The sequence below is a fragment of the Perognathus longimembris genome, chromosome 12 (genome assembly GCF_023159225.1).
Source record: "Perognathus longimembris pacificus isolate PPM17 chromosome 12, ASM2315922v1, whole genome shotgun sequence".
In the NCBI taxonomy this organism is placed as follows: domain Eukaryota; kingdom Metazoa; phylum Chordata; class Mammalia; order Rodentia; family Heteromyidae; genus Perognathus; species Perognathus longimembris.
This window is the reverse complement of record NC_063172.1, coordinates 52,836,808-52,861,301: the sequence shown is the minus strand read 5'-3', so window position 1 is coordinate 52,861,301 and position 24,494 is coordinate 52,836,808. Positions and strand designations below refer to the sequence as shown.

The window sequence follows — 24,494 nt, the reverse complement described above, 5'->3', positions numbered from 1 at the left end:
ATAACTGAACAACAAAATAGCTCTTGAATCTGAATTGCCATGAAATCCATTCCGAATAGTGCCACGTCTATAATTTCTTCTGACTGTAATACTGTTGAGTGTAATTAATTTACTTGCTAAAAGCTGTTGATGTGTTGAAGTGCCAGAACAGTAAAGAGGTGAAGAGTTGGGCCGGGAATATGGCCTAGTGGCAAGAGTGCTTGTCTCGTATACATGCCCTGGGTTCGATTCCCCAGCACCACATATATAGAAAATGGCCAGAAGTGGCGCTGTGGCTCAAGTGGCAGAGTGCTAGCCTTGAGCAAAAAGAAGCCAGGGACAGTGCTCAGGCCCTGAGTCCAAGGTCCAGGACTGGCAAAAAAAAAAAAAAAAAAAAGAGGTGAAGAGTTATCTGGATTCATTCAAACAATTCCTTTTGAGTAGTAATTAATTTATATAAATAATTTATATAAATACTTTCACACAAAAACTGAAAAGATATGTATCTTTAAAAATATACCTATCAATTTAAAAGAATTCTTGAAGGACTAGAATGAAAGAATAGAAAGATAAATGGCAGGGTATATTAGAATCAATAGGTATTTGGTTCTTTTTTTTTTTTTCTTGCCAATCTTGGTGCTTGGACTTGGTGCTTGGTGCTTGGTGCTTGGTGCTTGGACCTGACCACTGTCCCTGGCTTCGTTTTGCTCAAGGCTAGCACTCTGTCACTTGAGCCACAGTGCCTCTTCTGGCCTTTTTTATATATGTGGTGCTGAGGAATTGAACCTAGGGCTTCAAGTATGGGAGGCAAAAAGACTTGCCACTAGGCCATATTCCTAGCCCCTCAATAGTTATTTGAAAGAACTAATACATTTTGAAACATTACCGCATATATATTGATAAAAGAAAATATATCAAAAAATTGTCCCCAAAGATAGGCAAGGCACAAAGAATTCCATATTTCTAGCATTTCCTGAGTGAAAGCTAATTATATTAACAAATTTAGGCAAAATTAAAACAACAGTAAAAGTATATGTGTACATGTGTTTTTAACAGTGTAATAAATAAAATAATAAATGTTAAAATGCTAAATTATAAAATAAAGTTGTAAGAAAGTAGAAGATTAAAAATGTATTTTGCCTCTTTTGTGACTATAATAGATTCTCAAATGTCAGTAGTAAAGAGAGAGACAGAAAGAAAAAAAAGAAAAGAAGGAAGGAAAGAAAGAAGGAAGGAAGGGGAAGGAATGAAGGAAATCAGGTACAAAATAGATACAAGACATCAGCCATCATTTTACAAAAGAAGAAATACTAATGACTGAAAAAAAATGTAGACAGACAGATAAAATTAATACAAAAACCAATGACATATCACTACATACTTATTGGAATGGCAAAATGAAGAGAGTGACAAAACCAAGTGTTGGCAAAGTGCTGAAGAAATTAGATCACTTGTGTGTTCTGTTTTAAAAAAAATGATTTATTGTTATTATAGAGGTGATATGTAGAGGGGTCAAAATTACAAGTCTGGTTCAAACAGTCATCCCCAGTAAATCTATTTTTAAAAGATTAAACCATACTATAATATGATCCAGTAATTATGATCCAAAAAGTTTAAAAAAAAACAAAACACCTTCTACTGCTATATCCATAGGATTCTGATGTAGAAGAGCTTCTGAGTTGATTTCCTTCAAATGATCAATATGGAAATGTAGACTGTCTATACTATAAAATACTACTCTTAAAACGAACAAACAATGGAACAACCTAAGTCTTTGGAAGAGTCTCCAGGGAATTATGCTAACCAAAAACACCAATCAAATAAGGTTACAAGGTATAACATTATATTAACCTAATGTTCTCAAAACATTAAAGTGATAGTGATGAACAGATTAGTAATTGTTATGTGCTGGGGCATTAGGGGGTAGCAGGGCAAAAGGGATGCCATCATTGTTGTAGCACCATTACAAGGGGACTTCACTTTTGTGAGATATTGACATTTAAAAATGAGTAAACTCACACAATGCCTTTTTCTATTTTAATTACAACATTAAGCAAATCCACAGTTATCTATAAACAAAATTAAATCACTGAAAACTACTGTTCTATAGACAAATACTAGGAGAGATACAATCCCAAGTATAACAATAATTACATGAAAAGGAATCTGACTAATCTAACTGAAAGACTAAAATTTATCCTTTGGATTAAAAACATAAAAAGATAGTGTACAACATATGAAACCCAGAAGAGATATTTTTCTAGAGGACTATGGCAAGCTGAAAGAAATAGCTAGCAGTTATTAATCATTAAAATCCAGTCATCTATTTAGAATAATATAAGTAAAACATTCTCTTTTTTTTTTCTTTTTTTGCCAGTCCTGGGCCTTGGACTCAGGGCCTGAGCACTATCCCTGGCTTCTTTTTGCTCAAGGCTAGAACTCTTCCACTTGAGCCACAGTGCCACTTCTGGTCATTTCCTATAGATATGGTGCCAGAGAATCGAACCCAGGGCTTCATGTTTACGAGGCAAGCACTCTTGCCACTAGGCCATATTCCCAGCCCAGGTAAAACATTCTTAGAAGCAATAATCAATATTAAGACAAAGAAATTTACAAAAATCTAAATCTTTGTTTTGTCCAGTAACAGAATTAAATACAAAGAGAAAACATCAACAAACTAAAAGAAGAAATATAAAAATCTATTTTCATAATGAAAGATTCAACAGCCATCTCAATATCTGACACAATTCAGTGACAGAAACATCATTAAGAAAAAACACAATGGGTCAGAAACCCTAATAACCACATATGACCTCACTGAGCTATTGCAGACCATTGCATTAAAACTGAAAAAAAGTAATCCTTTGTTAGTGTGAAATAGAATATTTCTCCAAATTATTCACACACTTGGTCAAATCAAGTCTCAGCAAATACCAAAGCACTGGAAATGGAATTACATTTAAAAAAAACAATAACACAAGCAATGATTCAAATCTTATGAAATCTGCAGTATACCTTTAAGTTGTCAGCGGCTCAAAATTTAAGAAATGAAAAGACACAAATATCAACTCTTGTGCTTTTCCAACTTTGGCCAAGAAAAAGTAACCTCATCATTTCAACGTGCTCCCCAATGCAACTAAAATACTTCCACATGAGAGAGCTAGCAAGTAAGACTGATTCCTGTGGGACCTGGGCATTGACTAATAGAATGCTAAGACTCCTGGCTTTTGTTATTTCCTCTTACATATTCTCCATATGACCTTCTAGAAGTCTCCAACCCCCAAATGCCAATGGCAAACAAGAAAAACTCTGGGAAAGCCTGTACTCTGCTAGTTAAAGGACTTAAAAATATAGAAGTTAAGCCAGAATATCCTTTGGCCATAATATATGGCTCCCAATTCGGCCAAACACTCACAGGATCAGTGATTTGATTTAAAATACATAATATCCTTTGGAAAAATGACAGAAGTTATTAATGTCTAGCAAAACTGACTGAGAGAGTAAAAATACATTTCAACCACCAGCAGAGAATACTCTCTCATTCATTTACTTTAAAAGATGCTAATATCAGAACAATTTGAAGATAAGCTACACAGGACAGGGAATGTAGCTCGGGGCTAAAGCAATTATTTAATTGCTGTGCACAAGGCATAGAGGTCCATCTCCTAGTATAACAAAATAATTAGTAAGGTAGTTAAAAAGCTATGCAACTTTTTTCTTTTTTTTTTTTTTTACTACAAATTGCTGAAGTCTTGCAATTCATTCTGTTTGGAAATGTGCTCAGCAGTACAAACTATGGTGTTCAAGTTTGAGTCAGAGTGTGTCTTTCAGTCACAGGACGCGGCCCCCACGCATGGACTCACCTTCGGAGGTCGGTCCCGGGCGCGTACTGAGAGAACCTGGAGTGCAGCAGGGGGATGAGCCGCAGATCGCACCACCGCTTCTCCCAGCGCAGGCCCGGCGAGGCGGGCCAGGAGGAGCACGACAGCGAGTCCTGCAAAGGGCACACAGCACACACAGGAGGCTTTCTTTGTCTTCTGTTGTCTTAAGTCTGTGTATCAAAAACCAAGCCTTCTTCAGGGATATTACCATCTCTTACACATTCAAAATGTTTATAGACTCGTGTGTGTACGCGTGCGCGTGCGTGTGCGTGTGCGTGTGTGTGTAGCACACACACACCTGTTTGATGGTACTTGGGCTTGAATTTAGGGCATCATATTCTTGCTAAGCTTTTGTGCTCAAGAGTGGTATGCTATCACTTGAGCCAAGCCTTTCTGAGTTCAGGATGCATCATTGGAAATTTGGGTGTCACACACTTGTCTTCCCGGTTTTTGGGTCTTGAATGGCAATCCTCAGCACTCAGCCACCCAGGTAGCTGGAATTACCAGCCTGAGCCACCAGCACCCCGCCCATTTATCGACTTTCAAAATCTTCATTATCTCTTCTTCTATGAAACATCAATACTGCAAACACCAGAATTTCATTTCCTAAGGTCACTGCTAATACAATTCTCTGAGAAGTGAGGAAGAGTTCATTCAGATATTAAGTGTTATGATTCATGGAAATCATAGAGTGGGGAGAGGCAGAAAAAAAATATGAGCTTCACAACTAAGTTCTCTCAATAATGGGAGAGATGTAGCAAAAGTGAAACTGAAAATAATGATGCAAGACAAAAGTACAAGCAGCTATTGTTCAGTTAGCCAAGCTTTTTTTGGATGTATTCATTGCTAAGAGCCATTACAAGTGTTCTCATTTGTCAGTTACTTGCAATTATTTTTTCCGATAAGAATTACTACAAAACCATTTCCAAGGAAGATTTAAGTCTTAGTTTTAGCTTCATTTCATAAACTTTTAACAATTTCTTATAGTTCTTTTCTATCATATCAAGGCAGCTAGTGTTGATTTAAAATTGTATGTATTTTAATTTTCATTAAGAGGTTTCACATTTTTTTAATGACAAAAATATCTTGTTTTCATTTTTTGGAGTTCATTTTGAAAAATATTATTTTATATCATCATATGCATATAGCTATTAAGCCTTTTTGTCTGTTGCTATGAATATCCTTGTGTAGGTATGTCCTATGAATGGTCCTTGTATGGTGAAGTAATATCTTTGGGGGCGGGGGGAAACCTGAGCTTTTACACTTTAGAGTTTATTCCAAGTTTGAAATACTTCTTTGGCATTGGCAATGAGCCATTTACAGATTATGTCATGGTTCACTTTGTCTCTATTCACTAAGTGTGTGTGTGTGTGTGTGTGTGTGTGTGTGTGTGTGTGTGTGTGTAGCAGTACCAGGGCTTGAACTAGATGTTATTCCATAGCTTTTTGCTCAAAGCTAGCACTCTATCATGTGAGCCATACTTCCATTTCTGGCTTTACTCAGATCTCATCAGTAGCTAGATTACAGTTTTGTGAGCCACTGGTGCCTGGCTTATTCGCTAATATTTTATTCACTAATTTTTGAGTAATAATGTTAAAAGAGTCTATTTTACTCTAGAGTTAAGTCTATGTTTAAATATTATTAGTCATTATCCTCAAGTAATTTCTTAAATGGGTTAGGAATGGAAATACAATGTTGCTCAGAAAATGCCAACAGTGCATGTTTAAAGGCTGTGGAAGTGGAGAGGCTGCCTTAGTTCTCAACTTTGAGCCCTTCAAAGGGAAATCCTTGCTTTCAGTGCTGACCTGGTGATTGCAGACATAAACTTGTTTCTGTTTCTAGACCACAGCTGTCCAGGTTTTCATGTCAGTCTATCTCCTGGCTCATGTCAGAGATCGTGGGTGCTCAGCAAGTGACACAGCTGGTGACAATCCTTACCAGGTGGTGAAGACTTAGGTTCTAAGTGAGAACCAGACTACCCATGTTTAAACGTCAATTTTCCAATTGAGTTTTCCATTAACTGAGAGTCAAGTACCCTAAAATACCTCTCTTGCTGTGCCTATTCTCAAATTGGTTGTAATAGCAATCACACTTGGTAAAAATACAGTCAGGAAGAAATACTCAAGTGCTTAGCTGATAACCTAGCACTGAGATTCATGATAATATTTGTACTTTCAGAAGGCTAAAGGAAATTTGACTTTTGCAGGTAAGAGCCAGCTGATCATAAGCATCATTCCATAGCAGTAAATGAACAGTGGCAAAGCATAGGTTTTCAGAAAACTAATCAGGTCGAATAATTGACCAGATGATTTGGAGACACAAGGTTTCTAGGATAAACACTCTCATTAGCTCCAGCAGTAGCCTCACAACTGCTACTTAATAATCTCTCCCTAAACTTCTTTCCAGTGTTTAAGCCTCATGCGATAGCTTTGCAAGGCAAAAATATTACTCTGATCATCTTGCAGAGAAAAAAACAAAACCAAAAGGCTATTTTTCAGATGGATTGGTTAGTATAACCCATTGTATCTTATTTGCAAAAGGTATGCTCTTGTGTTCTCTGGAGAGGGGATATATTTCTATGGTGAATTATTTAGTAGGAGAAGGGAAAGATATAATAAGAGCTATAACAATGTAAGCATGAAGAGAAATTTACATAAGTTTAAAACATCATTACTTGCTACAGCATGATGATGATACTCTGAATGGGGCAGAAAATTTTGGAAACCTACAAACTTGATTTAATTTAAGATTATGATGGACTATGTGGACATACCTTCTCAGTAGATGAAAAAGATAAAAATTATTTACAAGAATATTGAAACAATGTAGAAATTGTTTCTAAAAGTAGGCTGAAACCTTTGAGAGAATTTTTTAAAGTACAAATAAATAAATATAAACTCCACATTAAAAAGAAAGGTCAATTATTTTTGTCTGCAAGAGGTCCCATGGGGAATCAACGCCTGTGGAGGCCAGACTGAAATAGATTGGTTGCTGTGGCTCATCCAGAGCTGTTGTGGGTTCAATGTCGGTCCATGCCTCCTGTGCAGCACAGTTTTTGTGGGACTTTTATCAGGTTGTCAGCTCACAGCATGGCCCATAGTTCAGCCCAAGGCAGCTGAACACTGGCTCCCACCAGGACCTTGAGCACATGTGCACTCCACAGTGCAGGATCCTCCCAGGCCAGTGCATCTCAGTTCCAGGGGCAACATACCTATCACCACACGTAAGGCTTAATCAAATGTGAAATAATAGAAAGCTGAGAATTTTTCATCTCGTTGTTATGTGACATTAGGGAAGTTAAAGATGATTCCCAACTTTCATAAAATGTAATAGTTCTTTGAAATCCATGAAGGTGGTTCAAATAATATAGCACCTTCCTAGCAGGTGAAACTCTGGGTTAAAACGCCAATATGGCTGCAAGAAAAAGAAAATAAATTTGAATTAAGTCCAGCTTAAGCTTATTAGAATAATCAGGCCTGACATATTACATGTGGAAGAGTTATTGTCAGTGGAATGTCTAGTATCATTTAAAATTATTTATTGAAATTACCAAAAGGGATTAGAAATTTACTCTGCAATCTTTTGTTTGTTACAGCAATCAGAACTAATTAGAACTGGATAGAAACTGTATATAAACCTATATATAAAATGACCTACAAATACATTTTATGAACATAAGAATCACAGCTATTTTTAAACAAACTTATGCTATAATGCCAAGAACATATTTTAAAAAAAATATCAGTAATTTGAATGGAAAAAAGAAAACCAGCATGTACTTGTTCCTCACTTTAAAGTAGACTCTGCCTCAAACTAATTGTATACCCCACAATAATTACAAATCAATCCTCTTACCAAAACAGAGTGCAAGTCATGACAAATGTTGATGTAGGCTGTTTAAGGACTTGGAATATAAATAATTTGACACAGTAAGCAGTCATTAGAGCTTATGATCACAAAAGATGTTTCTCAATTTCCTGGAATGACGATCTGAGTCATAGTCTCTTCATAAGCACAGAACCAATTGTTGTCTTCATCACCAGAGAGAAGACACTCACTGGGTCTGAGCTTGGTTCCAAAGTCTGTGTATTAATTAAAATAGAGTATACCCTCAAATTAGAAAACCTAGACTTGGTAGGTTATATTTTGATATGCAATGTTTAAGTCATTCTAATATAAGACTTTTTTTACCCCGATACTTAGGATTTCTGCTTCTATAAAATGTGGTGAGGATGTTTCAGAAAATCAAGTATATAGTCACCCTAAATTTTCTTAAAGACTATGAAAGCATAGGCATTTAAAATGCACATGGCTGTGACCCTACCTACCCAAGAGTTAGATATTAGAAAGATCTAAGTTTGTGTCTGATCTGGGCAAAAATTAGCAAGATCCCTTCTCAAACTAGCAACCTGAGTGCTGTGGTATGCACCTCGCATATTGGCAAGAACACAGGAGAATTACAGCCTGAGATTGGCCTCCAGGAACAAATGTAAGATGATGTCTGAAAAATAAGAAAGCAAGAAAGCCCCCCAAAACAAACACAATGGCTTGGGTTCAAATGCTTATACCACTAAAATTAAATTAAATTAAACTGGAGCTCATACAACTCTGTGCTTTTATGTAGTAGTTCAGAAAGGAATTTATTCTACTCTGTTAATTGAAATATGATATATTCAAGGGAGTACTCAGTTTAATTCCTTAGGAAGACAGAGTCAAAGACCAACAAAATAAACACTTGAAAGTTTGGAATGGCGTCAAGGGATATGAGGTGGATGGAAGAAAAGGAGAAGAGGAGGAGAATGCCATCAAGAATTCAATGTACATCCTACAAAATTAATAAAAGTGAAGAAAGGAGTATGTAAGGGGATATGGGTAAAATTGTTGAAAGGGGTAGCCATCCATCAAGGTATATATCAGTTCATAACATACTTTGTTAAATGATAACTGCTTTGTACAACTGAAGATAATTTTTTAAAGCCCAAACAAAAAAAAGCTACAAATATAAAAAAGGAAAAAAATAAAAACAACTGGAGGGAAAAATGAAGTTCATGGGCATAGGACAGAAGTGAGGATTTAAGCTCTACATAGATTCCAATGTTTCTTTATGGCCGCCATATTCAGAGGCCTGTGGCAATTATGCTCCCCAGCACCCTCCTGCTGAGGATGCACTGAAGGAGATGCACTGCCTCTGCTCTGCTGTACTGAAACTGCCATGACATGAGAGAGAAGCAAGGAGCTCACAGCCATGTACAGCTACAGAATCTGACTGTGGTCAAGACCCACTCTTCTGCATCTGCCCTCAGGAGTAAATGAGATAAAGGCATGTGATATGCATGTGTGGAAAACCTTCTTGAAATCCCTTCCTACATTTAATATGCACTAGCACAGAAGAAAAACACATTCAGTGGGAACAAAGGTGTGCACACTTTGTTTGTACTTTCTAAACCTAGAATTCAACTAATGATGTCCAAAGTTGCCAGCTTTGTCTGTTATAACAAAGTTTATCACCACTGAACTTGTCAGATTATGTGAAAGTCAATATTGTGGACTCATCTACAAATCTGGAGTTTAAATTTATGGGTTAAGAATCATAATTGACTGCTCCCCAAAATACCTAGCACAGTGTTTCTACACTGTAGTTTAATAGCAAAAATTAACTTGGTTGTTATGAAATAATATTTTCTTATTTTTGAATATGCTCTATTTGCATTTATCTGTGTCGTAACTCTAAAATACAAGGACCTTTAATTGCCATACAGTAAAAATATTCCAGCAATGTCCAAAGAAAGTGCAATGCTAGCACAAAATGAGAACACAGAGTGCAGGTTTGAAATGGAAAGACAGTGGAAAAATGAAACAAAACAGAGCTACATATATTATGAATTTAATACAATTGGATTCATTTGAAGCAATCATGTTGTAGAATTATCAAGTCATTTTCTTGCTGTAATTTTAGTAGAAGGGTGACTTTAGTTCATACTTACCTTTGTTGGAATAAATTAAAAACAAACAAGAATGGCTTCTTCCTTTAGATATTTTTACATCTTCTCTACTTCTCATTATTACAGAGAAGGTCAAGGAAATTTGTCAAGTATCTAAACTTTACCATCTTGTGTTCTCCCATTGTGAAATAATGTAACTTTATAATAATTTTCTTTTTTGTGTGTGGAGTTGAAATGTAGAGACTCATTCTTATAACATAGAGAGAAAAGTCTCAAAGCCAGTGAAGACTGAGGGAAGGAGAGATTGAAGTGATCCATATTCTGACTGGAATCCATCCTCTGTCTTCTCTGCCCTGGAGGGTCCCTGCCTTTTTCATCAAGTCATCCAGAAACATATGCTTTCAGTGTAGTTTGGGGGCCTCTGGCTTCCAAATGAGGGTCTCCCTTAGAGAGGTCAATTGTGAACAGGGATAGCCAACTCTAGCATCAGCCTGGGCTAACAAGCCATCTTGGCAAGGGGAGTGGAAGAGTGTCATAAGTATCATGGGCATTACGTAGATTGGAAAAGAAGAAAACCACAAAACAATTTTATCAGTAAGGAGGTTGAAAAATGGGAATGGGAGAGTCACTCAGTGTAGAGGCCTTGACCAGCATGTTGAGGCCCTGAGTTCCAGCCTTGCCCTGAATAAGCCCTGAAAAGAAAACTTCTGAGGGGATTGTTGGGTAACTACAGACATGAGAAAGACCAAAAAAATTCACATAATTTTCTCATCAAAAAGCCAAAATTTTCAAGCACTTGTATATACCCCAGAAGACTCCTTCTGAAAGTATTATCTATTATAAGACAATTATTCTCTGGCAAATAAAATGGAAAAGATTTCAATAAGTCTATTCAAATATAGTTGAATTTATATAGTATCCTTGCACTTGTAGCAGTGAATTTTGGACTTTATCATGAAAGGAAGGAAAAGTAAGGGACCTGGGGCCTGAAGTACTCAGCTAAGCAGAATGCTTATGTGTTGGGTACAGGGAAGGCCCCTTGGACCTGAAGATATTAAAAAGGATCCTTCTAAATAAAAATACCCCAATGAGGAAAAAATAATTTCAAATAGGGGATGAAGTATATGAATCACATACAGAAGCTGAAGGCTTTATGTATTTCAGTATGTCTAACAAGAAAATGATACTGAGGGCCAGCTGTGTAACAGTTTATATTTATGAGCACAGGGGATAATTGTCAGGTTTATATATAACCAGAGAGAATTCTTTTATCCTGAGAATATGTATTTGGAAAGTTGAAATATGACATGTTTCAAAAATACTCAGTTAATAGAAAACTTATTTACTACAAAATACAAATGAAAAATAACTATCAAAATTATTATCTATCAAATGAACATGTTAATTCAATATTTTATTCAATGCATGTACAGTTTGACATTTATTACATCTCATTGTAAGGTGTATAGTAGCTTTCTTATTTTTCAGTCTTTGGTATTAGCATAGAGATTGGTAACAAATTATAGCAAATAATAAGCATTTTTATCCAAAAAATTTAAAAAGAAAAAAAGATAAAAATGACATCAAATCATGTAGAGCATGAAATTACATATAAAATGCAATGTCCTAAAATGGTTGTGTGATGTTATTTGTTATTTTTCTGAATTAGAAAATGAAATGTCCTAAAATGGTTGTGTGATGTTATTTGTTATTTTTCTGAATTAGAAAATCTCCATAGCTTACCAAAATCTTAGTTCATACAGACCCAAGAGCAGAAAAATAGCATAAAAACAATAGCAGGCTTCTTAGTGTTCTTTCCTGAATTATTGTGTTGCTTAGCTGATGAAACAAGGATCTTGTACTTATGGGAATCAGATTCAACAACATGGTTAGCAGACTACAAAGATGACTATTTCCTCCTGGTTTTCCTTATGCTATCTCTGCATTAATCTGAACTATATTGGCTTCTTACTGTGTTGTTGGGATGGTAATTGAGGTGCAAGCCACTGTCGCATAGAGGAGAAGAGGTGCCACTGCTCTGGTCACTTGGAGCACCTGCAGGAAACAAAAATCACAACATCCCACCATTTATAATTCCACACCTTCTAGACTGACAGTCCACATACAATTGCAATAATTCTCAATATTCATAAGTAAATGCATGGTAATATAAACTAATATTTCACTTAAACATAAGGCTGAGTTTTGCAAGTAAGCTAGACAGTTACAAGTATTTGAATACTGAATGTGACTCATGAATATTTATGTTTTATTTTGGAACATTATATCTTTAGAAAATATCTGAACTTATGCATTGTTTTGTTTCATTATCCAAAGTGATCTACACCAGATATGTAATTGTTTAAGATGATACTCATCTGCAGAGTTCAGATATCAGCCTTGCTGCAAATTCTATATTTAGAAATCATAGCTATCCATGATATAAATCCCTTTATGGGCTTTTGCTTTGTAAGTCCTCTTGGTATATATTCAAATCCCTTTCCAAATCTACCTCATTTTGTAAAATTGCAGTTACAAACTTTATATTAAATTCACATGAGAAACATAGTAACATCTATTTTTTAAAAGATGCATAATTTGTGTCTTAGATACCTGTAACTTTCCAAAATGTAGCATTTAGTAAGGACTAGAGTCTGGGTTACAATGCATATTTCCTGTCTACTGATTCCTTTTTTTATAAAGAACACTAATTTAGAGTCAATAATGTTGAAAAATGTAATCTCATGGGGCTGGGGATATGGCCTAATGGCAACAGTGCCTGCCTCGTATACATGAGGCCCTGGGTTCGATTCCCCGGGTTCGATTCCCCGGGTTCGATTCCCCAGCACCACATATACAGAAAACGGCCAGAAGTGGCGCTGTGGCTCAAGTGGCAGAGTGTTAGCCTTGAGCAAAAGGAAGCCAGGGACAGTGCTCAGGCCCTGAGTCCAAGCCCCAGGACTGGCCAAAAAAAAAAAAAAAAAAAAAGAAAAATGTAATCTCATAATGTATCTAAATCCTTCTTGTTTTTTTTTTGTCAGTCATGGGGCTTGAACTCAGGGTTTGTACTTTTTCTAAGAGTTTTTGTGCTCAAGGCTAATGCTCTACCACTTCCAATCACAATGCCACTTCCAGTTTTCTATGGGTTAGTTGAAATAAGAATCTCATAGATTTTTCTTCCTAACTGGCTTTGAACCATGATACTCAAATCTCAGCCTCCTGAGTACCTAGGACTACAGGTATAAGCCACTGCCACCCAGCTTTTATTTTTTTTTTAATTTCAAAAATTATATATCATCCCTAACATATCATACTCCTCAACAGAATGAAAGACTTTGTTTCCTCTTTTATTATTATAAAATTCTCTTAATTTTCCTACTTGGAAAAAGAGAGCCATAGGTTTCCTTTGGTATACTAACCCACACTTCATTTTTCTGGTGTTTAAAATTTAAAGCTTTTATCAAGCAATGAAATAGAAATGGTAGCAAGAGATCTCCCATTCAAGAAAAGCCCAGGCCCAGATGGATTCATGGCAGAATTCTACAATGCCTTCAAAGCAGAACTCACACCAATACTCCTCAAACTCTTCAATGAAATTGGAAGTGAAAGTTTGCTACCAAACACATCCTATGATGCCCTTATCCCCAAACCAGACAGCTACACATCAAAGAAAGAGAACTTTAGACCCATTTCTTTGATTAATATCGATGCAAAACTTCTCAACAAAATCGAATTCAAGAAGTCATAAAAAAAAAAAAGATACACTATGATCAAATAGGATTCATTCCAGGGATGCAAAGCTGGTTCAATATATGCAAGTCAATTAACATAATTCATCACATCAATAGGAGCAAGGCCAAGGATCACATGATTATGTCTTTAGACACGGAAAAAACATTTGAAAAATCCAGTACCCATTTATGATGAAAACTTTGGAGAAACTAGGATTCCAGGGAACATTCCTGAATATCATAAAGGCTGTTTATGATGAACTTACAGCTGCTAGCATTATATTTAATGGTGTAAAGGCAAAGCCATTTTCATTAAAATCAGAAGCAAGGGGCTGGGAATATGGCCTAGTGGTAAAGTGCTTGCCTTGTATACATGAAGCCCTGGGTTCGATTCCTCAGCACCACATATATAGAAAAAGCAGGAAGTGGTGCTGTGGCTCAAGTGGCAGAATGCTAGCCAAGAGCAAAAACAAGCCAGGGACAGTGCTCAAGCCCTGAGTCCAAGCCCCAGGACTGGCAAAAAAAAAAAAAAAAAAAGTAGGAGCAAGACAAGGATGTCTACTCTCCACTCCTCTTCAACATAGTATTAGAATTCCTAGGTAAGAGGCAAATATAAAGGGGATCCAAATAGGGAAAAATGAAGTTAAACTCTGAAAATCCTGCAGGAAAGAATAGGAAAAATACTTGGGATCCTTGTCACATGAAGAGCATTTCTTAAGAAATGCCCAGAAAGATAACAAATCAAAGAAAGGTTGGACAAATGGGATTGCATCAAATTACAGAGCTTCTGCATAGCAAAGGACATAGCTTGCAAGATAAATGGAAAGGCCTCAGATTGGGAGATCTTCACTGGCCATTCAACAGACAAAGGCCTCATAATTAAAATATGTGTAGAACTCAAAAAATTAAATTCCCCCAAAACAAATCCTCAAAGTACTAACTTCCCCCTAAACAAATGGGCTAAAAACCTAAAAGGAGACTTCTCTGAAGAGGAAATGAGAATGGCCAAGAGACACATGAAGAAAGGCCACATTGCTGGCCACAAAAGAAATGCAAATTAAAGCAACATTGAGATTCCACCTCACTCGAGTAAGAATGTCCACTGTGAAGGAAACTAATAACAACAGATGCTGGAGGGGATGTGGCCAAAAGGGAACACTATTACACTGTTGGTGGAAGTGTAAACTTGTTCAACAACTCTGGAAAGTAGTATGGCAGTTCCTCAAAAGCTAAACATAGAACTCCCCTATGACCCAGAAGCCCCACTTTTGGGTATCTACCCAAAAGATTACAAGTACTAAAGCCACCAGCACAACTATGTTCATTGCAGCACAATTTGCCATCACTAAAATATGGAATCAAACCAGATTCTCCTCAGTAGATGAGTGGATCAAGAAAACGAGGTACATATACACAATGCCTCTATCAGAAAGAGTAGCATTGCCCCATTCATAAGGAAATGGAAAGACTTGGAAAAAAAAAATCATACTAAGTGAAGTGAGCCAGACCCAAAGAAACATAGACTCTATGGTTACCCTTATCAGGAATAATAAGTACATGTCTAGGATAATCCTAAGAGAAGAGCACAATAGCTCAATAGCTATGTAAATACGAACATGATGATGCTAAGTGAAATGAACTCCAAGTTATGGAAACAGGGGTTTATTGTTGTTACTTTCAATGTACCATGTGAAACTATGACTTTTTCTTTTTTCATTCTTCCCCATGTTTTTTACCCCTTATGTCACTGTAACTGATTTTGGTACCCTGTGTATTTATAGACAATATAAATGCAGGTATAAATTTCTACTGTATCTAAAGAAAATAATATTAATTAAGAAAATTAAACCAAGGTAAATAAAACCAGAAAAAGGATAAAAATATGAATAAAAGTTGGAAGAAATTAAATAAATATGAAAAGTAATAGAAGAAATTTACCAAATCAAAGATGAGTTCTTCAGAAAGTAAAAAGCACAAATAGCAATGGAGAAATGAAGGCAGAGTCAGTAGTGAAGTGAGCAGATGTTAAAAGTAATAATGAAGACATAGGGTGAACCTCACAGAAATTAATTTATGACATAGTTAAAAAAATTACCAAGATTTATTTTAAAGAGAGTAACAAAGGATTCCTAGATTCACTCTAAATATTAAATAACAAAAGAAACATAACTCTAGACTCAGACTATTGCTCTGATGTTTCTATTCAATCATTGAGTAGGAGACAATATGCTGATTAAATAGATTGTTCCTGTAAATAAAGAAACTATCATTCCACAATTATGTGAAGGTGCCGGGGTAACTTTGAACCCCCTTCTGTGGAGAGCCCAGGCCTATTTACCCCCTCCATGTGTTCCTCTTTCGCTCTCACGCATAGCCTCTGGCCAGTAGGAAGTAACACAGGAGCAAGGGCCACAGGTAAGCTCCGGACCAGGTGTGGCCTCGAGAATGCCCCCCCCCATACTCGCCAAGGAGGCCAGGTACACGTGGACATCTCAGAGTAAACTTCAGGAGCTTCCAAAGGTTTTGTTCGGAGGGCGGGGTTATATAACAGTAATGGTGGCAGGAAGAGGAGGGACTAACTGGGTATTAACGATTGGCTGGTGAACTGTCCATCACGGTGATGTCACGGAACTTCCCGCAGAGGCAGAGATCACAGTCTCCCCAGGACTGGTCCCCTGGGTTTGGCTGGCACCATGGTGGCACATGTGTTTACAGATGGAGGGCGGGGCTGGCTTAGCTCCCTCTTCCAGGGGAGGTTCCAGACCCTGGGAGAAGGTAGGAGTGACTAACAGCCAAGCAGACCCAGGTCTTAAAGGTATAGCCATCCCCAACATGAAGGCATAATAAATCTGATGCTGCAACTTCACTAAACATTACAAGAAGAATAGAAAAGTACCAAAGTATTTCATGACTATAAGAAAAAGTCTTAAGATCATATACACTTATATATGTAAATATTCAAACTGAGTGGTTCACTTCATTAAAAATTTCACTGCAGGAAGAAGTGAATGCCAGCTTAGTCTTACATTCAAAATCATTTTTAAAAATTAGCCATATCTGCCAATTATTAGTGGCTCACACCTATTGCCCTAGCTATTCAGAGGGCTGATATCTGAGGATTCTGATTCAACTTCAGTGCAGATTGAAGCCAGTCCAGGTAGGAAAGTCCATGAGACTCTTTTTCTCCAATTAAATACCAAAAAGATGGGAGTAGAGTTTGGATCAAGTAGAAGAACCTTGAGCAAAAGAGCTCAGGGACAGCAAACAGCCCAGGGACAGTATGCAGGCCTCAAGTTCTAGCCTCTCACACACCAGTACACATGTACGCACACACATGCACACACGCACACACACACACAATTGACCAAATTCACAAAGTAAAGAATAAAGTATCACCAAATCTACAAAAATAATTGAGATAATTCAACATCAATTAATATTTAGAACTCACTTCAGTATCCTAAAATAGAACATACGTCCTCACCTTGATGACAGGTTTCTGTCAACATATTCAGCTAATATTATAATCAAGTTACAAACACCTGGACATTTGTTCCCTAAATTAAAAAAATAATGTCTTTTCTGAAAGCTTTTCTGGAGGTCTTAGCCATTGCACTTACTAAGAAAAAGAATGAAAAGGATGTCTACTGGAAAGGATAAAGAAAAGTTCTTCATTGACAGATGACATAATTGTATATGCAGAAGAATATTTTTAAAAATTTAATGCTACTATAAGCTATATGATTGTGTCTCCCCACTACAATCCTAGCTACTTATGAACCTAAGGTTTGAAAATAACTGTTTGAAGAAAGCCCATAAAAGCAGTCTGAGATACTTTTATCTCTATTTAAAAACTAAAAAGCATGGGGCTGGGAATATGGCCTAGTGGCAAGAGTGCTTGCCTCCTACACATGAACCTCTCCGTTCGATTCCCCAGCACCACATATATGGAAAATGGCCAGAAGGGGCACTGTGGCTCAGGTGGCAGAGTGCTAGCCTTGAGCGGGAAGAAGCCAGGGACAGTGCTCAGGCCCTGAGTCCAAGGCCCAGGACTGGCCAAATAAATAAATAAATGAATAAAAGAAAAATAAAATAAAATAAAAAAACAACTAAAAAGCTGGAAGTAGTGATGTGACTCATGAGCAAAGTGCTGAGCAAAGATGTGAGACCTAGAGATCAGGCCCCAGTAGAGGCATAGATAGACAGATAGATATAACCCCTCCTATAAATAATTATAAAATTAAGCATTTTAGTAACTGTCAGCTTTATAATTTATGAATTCTCAATTACTGGATTATAGCATTTTAAAGTATTGCTTGTAATTGAATTAAAGAGTGTAAAATACCTAAAGACTTCTCCATTATAAAATCTAAAATACTACTGAGGAAAATAAATATCTAGAGTGGGAAAGCAAAACACTAGGGTGTTAATTCTATAAATTTAATATATTCCCATTCAGAAATCCTAACAAGCTTCTGTAGAAATTGGCATGTCATTCCTAACATACATGTAGTGATGGGAATGATCTAACACATCCAAGTAATTCTGAAAAACTGGAGTTAAAGAACCCGTCCTAAGGGGCATGAAGACATACAATGCTGCAATGGTGAGCAGTGTGATTTTGGTAGAAAAATAGACATATTTATTAATGAGAATAATAAATAACAAACAGATTTAGAATAGGTTCAAATATGTATGGTTAAATAATACTCTGTGTGTGAGCATGTGTGTAATTTACTTCATACTTGATATGGATAGAAGAGCTTTATATAAGTTTTGATTGAAATTTAAATAGAAGACTCATAGCCATTTTGCTCTGAGGAGAAAATTGAGGGAATATCTTTTCAATTTTGATGTTGGAAATACTTTTAGAGAGGTTAAAATAAACAGTAATGATGTGACAACAGCAAAACATTAATAATTTGAATATTCCCTAAAAGTTAGAAACTTCTGCTTAACAAAAGATACCTAAAGGTAAACAGTATTATTGTCCAAAGATTGACAGAAAATATATGTACTTCACTGGTCATATAACTGAAAAAGACATATATAGAAAACATTTACAATGTAATAGCAAAATTTCATATCAATAAGTAAATGAGGCTGGGAATGTAGCTTAGTGTAGTGGTAGAGTTGCTTGCCTAGCATGCATGAAGCCCTGGATTTGTTTCCTCAGCACCACACAAACAGAAAAAGCCAGAAGTGGGTGCTGTTGTTCAAGAGGTACAGTGCCAGCTTTGAGCAAAAAGAAGCCAGGGACAGTGCTCAGACCCTGAGTCCAAGCCCCAGGACTGGCAAAAAAAAGAAAAGGAAAAACAACAACAACAAAAAAGGCTTGAGCTGATATCTTAGAAAATAAGATACAAAAATAGTAATTGAGCAAAAGATAAACAATGACTGTCCTTAGTCATCTCGGAAATATAAATTAACCCTACAGTAAAATTTCACTACACACTCAATAGAATGCAGGGTGACAGTCTTTGATCATCACATATCGGAAATAATGGAGGGCTTTCAGAATTGACATGCATCGCTACAATGAAAAAATGGGTGATATTTACAAATACTTAGGTTTCTATACAGTTCAGCAAGATGGTGTAGTAGAAATTCCAGTCTTCCCTGAGTTGAAGGCAACAGCATAAACTAAAAATTTTATAAGAATATTCCAGAAACATGTTAATAAGTTACTATCATAAGGTACTGTAGCCCAAGAAAATATAAAGCCAAGAACAACCACACTGATGTGTGTGTGTGTTTATGTAGCCTATACATATGCTATTTTATTTTACCCATGTCTTGTCATTTATAGCAATGTGAATGGCCTTCAGGATAAGATGCTACATTAAATAATTCAGACATAGCAAAACAAATGCCCCATGTTCTCTCTCACACAAGAAATCTTGAAAGATTGATCTCATAATAGTAGAGAGAGAATAGTGTTTATCACAGGCAGAGGAGGGCAGATAGGAAAGACATTCTGAGTGATATAAAATTTTAAAAAGACAGTCAGTTTAGACTATGATAAGAATGAATCTTGAGCACACAATGCTAAATGAAAGACAGCAATCACAAAAAGACAAATACTGCATTATTGGGGTTTTGAAATAGACTAGCGTTTACTAGAGAGTAGGGATGGAAAGCTACATTATTTTTTAAGGGTACAGAGTTTCAGTTTGGCTAAATGAAAAAGAAATTAGTATAAATGTAATAGTGCAATGTGCCTAAAGGTATGCCTACTGTGCATGTTTACTTACGATGCCAAATTTGATGATACGTGTATTTAATGCAATAAAAATATACACACTTTCAGAATTTACTAACATACCAAAATGCCATCTATCCTGTCATTCAGAAATCAAATTTCTTAATGCTTATTATAGTAAAATAGAATGGAAAAAGTGCCAGAAATAGCTTTGTACAAAACCCTTATAGCAGCTTCATTTACAATAGGAAAATGCTGGGAAACACATTAAGAATCTTTAGTATATTCACCTAGTGGTATATTAAACAGTGCTATAGAGAACTCCTTACTTAATATAACATGGGTGAATCATAAAGAAATCACTGATAAGCAAAGAAGTAGTTGTGAAAAAATGACACAGAGAATAAGCCCACGGTATATAATTCTTGAAGAGGAAGAGTAGGACGGAAAGGAAGTGCAGGTCGACAGCGGCTGGTGACTGGGGAGCAAATGAAGAGGAAATGCTCCATGAGTGTCAGGAGTGGGTGTGAAATAAGTGTTCGCATTTTCAGGACTGAATCAATTGACCACTTAAAATTATTGCCTATCTTTGCACATAATTATAATAATTCATTATTTTTCTTCTTAAAACATTTTTAGAAAAAGTATTAAAGAATATGCATTTCGTTTCAGGAAAGAAAAAGAAAACAGAAAAGTCTGGTATGGAACTTTTACTGACTTTTTTTGTAAGCTTTTGTATTATCTCAAAGAAATGCTTTCTTCTAAGGACAAGGAAGTGTAATTTCATGCTTAACAACTATACCATTTTTTTGTCTAGAAAATCTTAATATTAACCAACTATCATGAATGCAATAGAGTGTGGACATGATGTGTGTCTCAGTGTACATTCTTTTTTATTTTATTTTGTTGTTGGTAGTGGCGCTTAAATAATTCTGGGTCTGGAAGCTCTATCTGAGCTTCTTCTCCTCAAGGCTAGTGCTCTACTACTTGGACCTGCAGCTTCATTTTCCATTTTCTGGTGATTAATTAGAGATAAGAGTCTCATGGCCTTTCCTGCCCTGGCTGGCTTTGAACCTCTATTGTAGCTAGGAATACAGGTATGAGCCACTAGCACCTAGCTCTTTTTACTTTGTTATTACTCAAGTTTGAATTTGGGGTTTCACACTTGCTTGATTTATAAACTTGAATGGTGCTGTCAGTTGAGTTTCACACACTTTTTCTGCACTGGCTTGCAGAAAATCATGATCCTCCAGGTATCAGTAGGTATACAATTTAACATATCTTAGTAGCTGGGGTGTCAAGTGCTAGGTCCCATCACCCAGCTATGATGAGAATTTTTTAAACAAATAATACTTCCCTATTTATGGAGTAAAACAGATGTAATATGACAAGTAATAAAACAAATATAAATCCATTGCCTTCTTATTAAAATCAGTAGGATATCTTGTATTTAAAAATATTTACATTAAGTCAGGCATTCCAATCCTGAAAAATAGTTAGCTACTAATCAGAAAATAGAAGTTTAGTGAGTAAATACAGTGTAAATGTTTAGTTATGCTTTGCAAATGCTTACAAGCACAGTCTTCATTCAATGGGAGTTTGAGGAAAGCAGGGGCTCTTTTTAAAAATGACACTGTTAGAGTCACTTCTTCCCCAGCATTCCGGAGAACCTGAACCTAAAAATAAAAAGAATTAAAAAATGTAATTATTATGACTTTTACAATTTTTGTTTAATTACAAATTGCTCTTCCCATACCCCATTTTTCCCCACAGTGGTCAGAAAATTACCAAAAATAAGTAAAACCTTATTCAACGTTTTTTGATAGAACCACAAATGTCCTCCTATTTCTGTCCTGCAGTTCCTTGTTTACATACATGTGCATTGTGTTATTGTCAAGCAGGAGCAATATTCAGAAATAGACACAAATAAAAACGGACAATAACTCTCAAAGGAAAAATGGAATAAAGAAAGCCAAATCTTTCCAACAAATACTGCAAGGATGATAGTCTTATATTTTAATGGAAGACTCTCCCATGATATCCCAATAATATGTCAAAATAAATTAGAGAATGGAAAACTTCTAGAAATGTACATGCACATATATATATATATATATTCCTAGAAATATGAAAATCTTAGATATAGACATTGGAGAAAACCTTTTTGACCCTAAGGCAGAAAATATTTCTTTCTTTTTTTTTTTTGGCCAGTCCTGGGGCTTGGACTCAGGGCCTGAGCACTGTCCCTGGCTTCTTTTTGCTCAAGGCTAGCACTCTGCCGCTTGAGCCACAGCGCCACTTCTGGCCATTTTCTGTATATGTGGCGCTGGGGAATCGAACCCAGGGCCTCATGTATATGAGGCAGGCACTCTTGCCACTAGGCCATATCCCCAGCCCCAGAAAAGATTTCTTAATGATGACACAAAATGCACCATTTATAAGAAAAAAATGTTAAGTTGGCAATCACAAACTTAATCATTCTGTTTCCCTATGAAGAACACCACAAGTTGTAGGAAAATATCTTTATCTGATAAATGAAATAGAGCTATGTCAAGAAATTGTAAAAGTCAATGATAAAAAAAAAATAAAATTTGCCCAAAGAACATAGGTAATTAATGCATGAAAATGCACTCACTGTGGTCTATTACTAGGGAAAAGGAAATTTAAATTATAGTGTGGTATCACTGTAATTCTTCCAGAATGTCTAAATAACAAATGCCTAAGACAACAGGACGATTGTGGAGGACATGAAACTCTCGAGATGGCACTCTCCAAAGATTGCAACATCCACCTACCCTATGATCCCATAAATCTAGTTTTAGAAATTTATCAAGTGGAGCCAGGCTCCAATGGCTCATGCTTGAAATCCTAGTTACTCAGGAGGCTAAGATTTGAGAATTGCAGCTCAAAATCAGCCAGGGCACAAAAGTCCATGATACTCTTATCTCCAATTAACTACCAGACAACCAGGAGTGGCACTGTGGGTCAAGTGGTAGAGTGCTAGTCTTGAGCTGAAGAGCTCAAGGATAGTGCCTAGGCCCTAAGTTCAAGCCCCAAGACTGACAAAACAAAACAAAACAAACAAAAGAAAACCTAAGAAATTTATGGACGGAAATGAATGCTTATGTCTTTACATATACATTTTATGAAAACTCATAGTAGCTATTCCTTAGAAACTGGAAACAGCAGAAATGTTTGTCAAACATTGATCAGATACGTGTATACCCTTAAAATGGGATGAGGCTGAACATTGTTAAGGAATAAGGAATATATAACTGAGACATTCTACAAGATAAAAGAATGTAAAACCAATCTATCGAGTGAAAGAAGCCAGACAAACACTGTTAAGTGACTTTATATGTAATATATCTAATTTGCTCTGTTCTTATGTCAATTAAAGAGAATTTCACGAAATATCTTTTAACTTTGCAGATCAGTCGGAATTCACTAATTCAGTTTTTGTATTCGCATCAATATTATATAATAGACAGAATTGGCACCATCATATCATATGAATTGAGAATTTGTGATGAAGTCAAATATGAAGCAGTGGAATAAGTAAGCTAAATATACAAATAAGAATTTTAATGCAGTTATGGAAATAAAAGTGACAGGTGTAAACTTATACTGTTATCTAAGGAAAAGACAATGGAGTGGATGACTGTGTTTCTTGTAAGGTTGTGAACCTGTGCTTCAATCTGATTTGTTCATATATAATTGAAAGCACATAACTTTAAAAAATTATAATGGCTCTCCATAGAGAGATTTTAATTGTAAATAGACCACTGGTATCTCTGTATGACATCATAGTTTCACACCTTTGACCCACACACTTTTCTCAATTAATGCAAGGTCATTAGTCTTTTCAGTGTGTATATTAAACTATCTTCATGTTTCTAACTTTTTTTGATGGCACATTTTATTTTCCTGATATAGTTAAGTTGGAAAATGCAGGTTTTATAGCATGGGTCTTATAAGGAAGACTCATCATTTCCTGTTAAATCAGAAATGCACACCAAGAAATACAGATATCTTTTTTTTCCCTTGTGACAAACACTTATTGAACATTTGTAAGCAAGACTACTAGAGGATGAACACACGTACACACACTTGTTACTTAAGAAATAAGTTACCTTTTTGTTGTTCACACTTTAGGACTTAAATGTAAATCGTAATCCTAACACAGATAATTTTTTTCAAACTGCCTCAAGTTTAATACCTGAGTAAAATTTCAGAAGTTGGTAAATGGTAACAATCATAGTGGAAAAGAGAAATAGGATTAGAAGATATTCATTACTTTAATATTGAGACTAGTACAAATCTAACAACTCTGTTTATGAACCAATGACTCCCAATTTCTATTCATTTGTTTGGATAAAAACCCACTCAAGTTCATAGGACCTTCTCCTTTTTCTTTTGTCTGTACTCTATTTCTCTTTCTTTGTAAGCAATTTCATTTAATAAGATACTTGAAAGTTGAATATGATGCCTGCTACTGCTGCCTAGATAAATGAAGGCAACTTTGCCCAGAATTGAGATTGTTTTTAAATGAAAAGGACACTGCCAATATCTCCTGGAATAATTATGAAACATCTCTAAAGTAGGAGCCAGAGGCTCCTGCCTGTAATTCTAGTTATTCAGGAGGTTGACTTGTGAGGATCACAGCTGGAAGCCAGCCCAGGCAGGAAAAGTCTTGGAGACTTTTATCTCCAATTAACCACAAAAAGTTTGAAAGTGATGGTATGACTTAAGTGGAAGA

At 36.0% G+C, this 24,494-nt stretch overlaps 1 protein-coding gene across 1 annotated transcript in view; it reads right to left on the bottom strand.

Annotated features, from left to right (window-relative positions):
• Sntg1 (syntrophin gamma 1) overlaps positions 1-24,494 on the bottom strand; it is a 739,717-nt gene that overhangs the window by 212,425 nt on the left and 502,798 nt on the right. The window contains exons 8-10 of the mRNA XM_048358693.1: positions 21,309-21,411; positions 11,775-11,857; positions 3,843-3,973 (exon numbers count right to left, since the gene is read on the bottom strand). Of these exons, the coding sequence (XP_048214650.1) occupies positions 3,843-3,973; positions 11,775-11,857; positions 21,309-21,411 (317 nt within the window). The remainder of the gene's footprint in view (positions 1-3,842; positions 3,974-11,774; positions 11,858-21,308; positions 21,412-24,494) is intronic.